Source organism: Acartia tonsa, chromosome 5, assembly GCF_053477335.1.
Source record: "Acartia tonsa isolate MP-2025a chromosome 5, ASM5347733v1, whole genome shotgun sequence".
NCBI classification, from domain to species: Eukaryota; Metazoa; Arthropoda; class Copepoda; order Calanoida; family Acartiidae; genus Acartia; species Acartia tonsa.
This window is the reverse complement of record NC_137264.1, coordinates 50432521-50438066: the sequence shown is the minus strand read 5'-3', so window position 1 is coordinate 50438066 and position 5546 is coordinate 50432521. Positions and strand designations below refer to the sequence as shown.

Genomic DNA, 5546 nt, shown 5'->3' with positions numbered 1-5546 from the left:
GGTAGTTATTGCGGTAGCGGCTATAGTTATCCCAATTTTCTTCTGTTGGTCTATTTAAGGCTTTTCTATACAACTTATCTCGGAAACAATTACACAGCAGAAGATGTTGATTCATCCACGGCGACTGTGGCATAGTGCGACGGTTATTGCGTATTTTTTCCTTTGGACAACAGCTGTTGTACAAAGAAATAAACACAGAAAAGAATTTCGCATAGGCTAAATCAACATCCTCCGTGCTAAGAACTTCTTCCCAATCTTGTAATGATAGTTCATGGTTTAAATTATCAATGTTTGCTTCCTCCAGGAATCTTTTTTCAAAATATTGTGGTCTTTTTGCAGGTTTAGGAATGATATGAGAAAATGAACTACTAAGTACAAGATGGTCAGATAGATCTGTTACAACTACATTAGAATCTACAAAGTTGTCTAGAAAATCCCTACAGAAGATCGAATCAATAAGGGAAAATGAAAAATTTTGGATTCTGGTTGCTCTTAATGTTAGAGATAAATAGCCGCTACTTATCATGATATTGAGAAAACGAGAGGCAGGACCTAAAACGTCATAGGATGTGAACAAATTAAGATTAAAGTCGCCCATAAAGAATGTTGGAAGATTACAATCGCCAATAACGTCCAGAAAGTCAGCAAGAACATTAAAAAAAGTTTCAAGATCCTCTGGGTTTTTATGTGGGGGCCTATAAACATTTACAATTAGGGCTTTAAAGTTGCCAAATGAAATCTTAACACACATAGTCTCAAATATGTGTGGTATAAAAAAATTCTTGAATAAAACTTTAGTTTGATATTTGTTATCTACATATAACCCAACCCCTCCCCCCCTCCCTTCCGGTCGTGGGGCAGAGATAAAGTTATAATTATTTAATTTTAGACTATCTGTGTTTGACTCCTCCGACAACCATATCTCCTGCAGGGATATAATCGACGGGCCCATCCCTTCTAACGAAGCCTTGTCAATTAAGTTCCTTAGCTGTTGGACTTTACTGTTTAAACTCTGAATATTTATAGAAAATATTTTAAATAATTGATTACTTGAAGACTTGAATTTATTAAAAAGAGAATCTATATCAATATAGTCACACTTTATGTTAAAGTCACTAGAGTACTCTCTAAATGTATCATCGTAGAGAATACTACAGAGATCATAGTTGATATTCCCATTAAGCCCCTCAATATCATCTACCTGACTAGAACCCGTTGCTTATGGATGCGTCTGGAGGCCAAGGACACGGGGGAGCAGCTTCAGCTTTGGTTCCGACTATGCAGGCAGCATCTCTTGGCATGTGTTCCACTAAAAAAAACATAAATAATAATCGTGATATGTCTCTACGAGTCTTTTTTTCCCCCCCCCCCCCCCCCCACCCCATTAGTTAGAGAAGATTTAGAGATTAATTAGAGAGAAAAATTAGAGAAAAAATTAAAGAAAAATTAAATATGATTAATGGCTGAAGATTAGAAGAGAAAAAGAATGCTCACGTAATAATTTACTTACTTAATCTTACTTAATCAGTCTTTTTTTATTAGTTTACGGCATTGACAGATTATTTAATAATAATATATGGAAAATTAACACAATAAGAATAATTGTATAAAAACGGCCAAGCGTATAATTGTGTTAGTTGTGTTACATGTAAAATTACATGTGAAATTTGTATAATATGTATACCAGTAGCATTACAACAATATTTTCAATGCTAATATTAGGAATCCTGGAGTCTTTGGTAGACTGTTTAGATTTTGGTGGCTGTAGACCTTGTCGAAACTGTGGTCGTTGTTGATGTTGTCGTACCTGTGGGAGCAGTAGCAGCCGTTGCTGTACCTGAGGCCGGGGCTGTCCTGGACTTGGATGGTGCTGGAACCGCGGCACCGCTGTCTGGGAGGGCAGGAAATTCGGCGGTGTCAGCGTTAGTAACGCCGATAGGATCCATGGTAGGTTGATCCTCATTGTCCCTCTCTATCTGGATACTGGGCAGCTTGTTGGCTTTCAGGTCCTGGAGTAGAGATTTAATCTCTGACTCGAAACCTTTAAAAAAGACATCTTTGTTAGACTGGCCGTTTTCTCGCATGAATTTAACGATTAGGTTGTCTGTCTCAATAATGTCCTTCAGTGGCGGTAGCGGGGTAATCAGGCCTATATGTGATCTGGCCATGCTGTTGAGTACTTTTACCCATTTCTGTGGCCCGTCTGCGGGCATAAAGGCCACGCTAGTGCCTGACAGCTTAGTTTTGGACGCAAGTCCGCAACTGTGCAAGTAAGTCATTAGACTACGGTTTGTGTCTGCCAAATCGTGCGAACACTTGATGAATTTCTTACCGTCAAATGAGACTGCTGCGCTACTACACCACTGTGTCTTGTCCCTGGCACGTTGATCGATGGATTGGAGATGTCTTCGCTTGTTTATCATGAAACTGAAAAGTAGATGTCTTGAGTAAAAGCGAAAGATGTAGTTTCTAGGTCCCTTCACCCTTTGGCTCAGTGGATGACTATATTCGATCGTATTGTCATAGTGTATGTCCTTCTCCGGATTCTGGGCCTGTAAAACAGGTTTGATAATTATATTAAACACTTCATGACTTGTCGGGGTTTTTTCCAGCCAGGGACATTGAACATTGTTTACCCGAATAGACCAAAGACGGTCACGTTGCTCTCTATGAGCTAGCTGGGACAGGACATAATCGTTTAACATTGTTTGGCACTTTTCGCGGGCCGATGCGTTATCAATGTAATTGTGAAAATCCTTCATTAAAGACACTATTCGAATGGCAATTTGTTGTTCAGTTGACAATGTTTCACCTTCAATAATCGATTGAATATCATTCATTTCATCACGATGTTTTATGTTCAGAGCTTCTATGCTCTCTTTGAGGCCGCGCATTTCGCTCAAAAATGTTTTATTAAAATTGTCGCTGCTTACCTTTTGTAGCTTCTCAAATGCTTGCACTGACTGACTGACAGCCTGGCTTACAGCCGACTTGATGTCTTCTTGCAAAAAAGACCGCACCTGATGAAGTGCGTCCTGCGAAAGCAGAGCCTTTGGAGGCGGCATTTTATTTTATATAGCAAGCGACACTTAATAATATATAATATTAGATGTGTATTAGAGCGTGGTCAAGTAAAAACTGGACTAAAGAAATGCGCGGGTTAGTTAATCTCTGTTGATCAACCAATAGCCTAAAGATAATTGGTGCGTTGGACCAATGAGATTTCTTTCTTGTCGGTAGAAATTGTTTCGGCCAATGAGCGGGCTAGTTCGCCGGTAGCTCCTCCAATGATAGTGTCAGAACTGAATAATCAGAATAAAAATATATAAGAGTCGAAGCAAAAATGTAAACAAATATGATGAAATACTGCTTGATACAGGATAATGTTTATGGACATACTTACATTTTTAGAACTTGATTATAGAGTTGCTTCGCTTATAACATTATACTTTGTTGTCCCAGGAATCAATATACCAAAAATCAGATCAATCGGATGATTAGATCACATAAAAATTTGTTGTTAAAAAAGAAAAAAAATCAACATGTTTAAAATGGACGTACGGACATTTTGGTAATGATAATAGAGTTGCTACGGTTTCTAAATCAACTACTAAAGGAATCACCATGCAAAGTTTGAAATCGATAGGACAATTATAAAATGCTTAAATTAACGAAAAAAGCTATCCGATACGGACGGACGGACGGACCGACCCTAATTATAGAAAAGCTTCGCTGTTAAAATAAAAAAAGACGCTTAAATTGATACATGAATCCCGGGAAAAAAGTTTTAAAAATTAAAAAGTTTTTTAATAAACACTAGACTCCAGAGACAATATGGTATTCCTCTTGGTCCGCATGGCATAACAATCAGGCCACATATATGGAGTATAAGAATTGTAGATAAGACTTGAAATTAAAAGGATTACTCTGTGTAATGATTGTAAGCCAAATTAGAAGCAAGTTATTTATGGGTTTAATCTTCAAATTACCTGAAGCCGAGTTTGCTTGTTTGTCTGGGTTTATGTGTGTATAAAGTAAATTTATAAAAGTTTATAAAATAGTAGTATAAACAACAGAAATCTGAAGAATGTATGGCGGTTTCCTTAAAGTGATTGTTTTGAAAATAACTTTTACAATTTTACATCCAAACTACTTTCCAGTATTTTTTTTTGTAAATTTGAATTATCGTTGTCATTATTTATAAGAATTCTAGTTGGACAGAAATTACCGTAATTACCGTTTTAATAACAAAATTGGTGGTTTATTTTTTATTTTATTGATTGTCTTTTTTTTTAACTTTATGGTATATAATTTTGTGATGCCTGTCCTTGAAATGTGACGAGACAAATTAAACTCAGCACGATACAATTTACTTTCTTTATAATTATATCAACAACAAGGAAAATCAAGTGATGAGTATATTCACATCTAAGCCCCAAAACGGGATAGTAGGTTAAGTAAATTGAAGCTCTTTATCGTGCCTATAAAAATGACGTCATACAATACAAATGACCAATGATAGGTCAATACACAGACTAAATTACCAATGGCAGGCCAGCATACATTTTGATTGACCAATTGTAAGCCTGTATGACGTAATTTTTAACCCCTAAAGATCGGGTTTTTTCAATGTCATTTTTTTGTAGGTAAGATAGAGAGTTGTGACTTCATGACTTTTTAAGTTTAGTAATTATACGTCGGCAAGAGTTGATCTTATAAGGATATCTGGTCTGTGTAAACGCGCCAGGCATGTAAGGAGTAGGTAACGTCTCAATTATGATGCGAAGTAGAGCCTCAATCTTTGTGTGGCCCACTATACAACAAACTCTTATGTTTAAAGTATTTTGATATCTATCCAAAAAAGTTATAAAAACCATAGACAGACTAGCATAAGTTCATAGTTAAGTTGTAGCTGCGTTATTACCAAAAAACTTATCTTGGTCCATATCCTCTTTTAATGTAATTATATAAGTGCTTGGAAATTGTTAAACTCAAAGAATATTTATTAAAATATTAATCATTCTATTATTAAAAACGGTCTTTTATAATACCAAGTTCTTATAAGGCCAACAAGGTCAATATTTAACATAACTAGCGCAGTTTCACAAATCTGCCAAAAATTGAAAACTTAAATGCAGCAAAAATAGATCAAATCTTTAATTAGATTCAATATTTGAACAAAAATGATTTATAAAAAATACCTTCTGTAATTCACAATTATTTAGCAGATTCGCTTCAAAGAAGAGGAGGGGGTGGGGGGTAAAGTTTAAAACAGAAGCCGGATATCTTTTCTATTAAAGAAACATTGTTCTTTTTAGTAGCGAAGCTACTCTATAATTCATTTTGTCTGTCCGTCAGTCAGTCAGTCAGTCAGTAACGCTATGGGGGAAACGTGATTTTCTCGGCTCCTATTAGAGATAGACAGCTGAAATTTTTAGTGAAGATTACTATGACATGTGCGCATCTAATCTATACATTGTTTTGTCCATCTGTCTAATAATTGGGGTGCTAGATCGATTCCTAGATTTTTACTTTTTTGCAATTTT

The 5546-nt window shown here is 36.0% G+C and overlaps 1 protein-coding gene across 1 annotated transcript; it reads right to left on the bottom strand.

Annotated features, from left to right (window-relative positions):
• Positions 1-613: 613 nt before the first annotated feature.
• LOC145319746 (uncharacterized) lies at positions 614-3177 on the bottom strand. The gene is made up of 3 exons (XM_080162080.1): positions 2333-3177; positions 1808-2041; positions 614-1309 (listed from the first exon to the last, which is right to left on the bottom strand). The coding sequence occupies exons 1-3, from the start codon at positions 3063-3065 to the stop codon at positions 1206-1208; spliced, it is 1071 nt and encodes a 356-aa protein (XP_080018206.1). The 5' UTR covers positions 3066-3177; the 3' UTR covers positions 614-1205.
• Between the last annotated feature and the right edge of the window lie 2369 nt (positions 3178-5546).

Excerpts from the sequence above, each read along its gene's own strand:
- LOC145319746 (XM_080162080.1), bottom strand. The coding sequence starts at position 3,065 with ATGCCGCCTCCAAAGGCTCTGCTTTCGCAGGACGCACTTCATCAGGTG. Across the intron at positions 2,042-2,332 it reads CGCAGCAGTCTCATTTGACG|GTTTCGAGTCAGAGATTAAA; the intron begins GTAAGAAATTCA and ends TCTTTTTTAAAG. Across the intron at positions 1,310-1,807 it reads GGCTGCTACTGCTCCCACAG|TGGAACACATGCCAAGAGAT; the intron begins GTACGACAACAT and ends TGTTTTTTTTAG.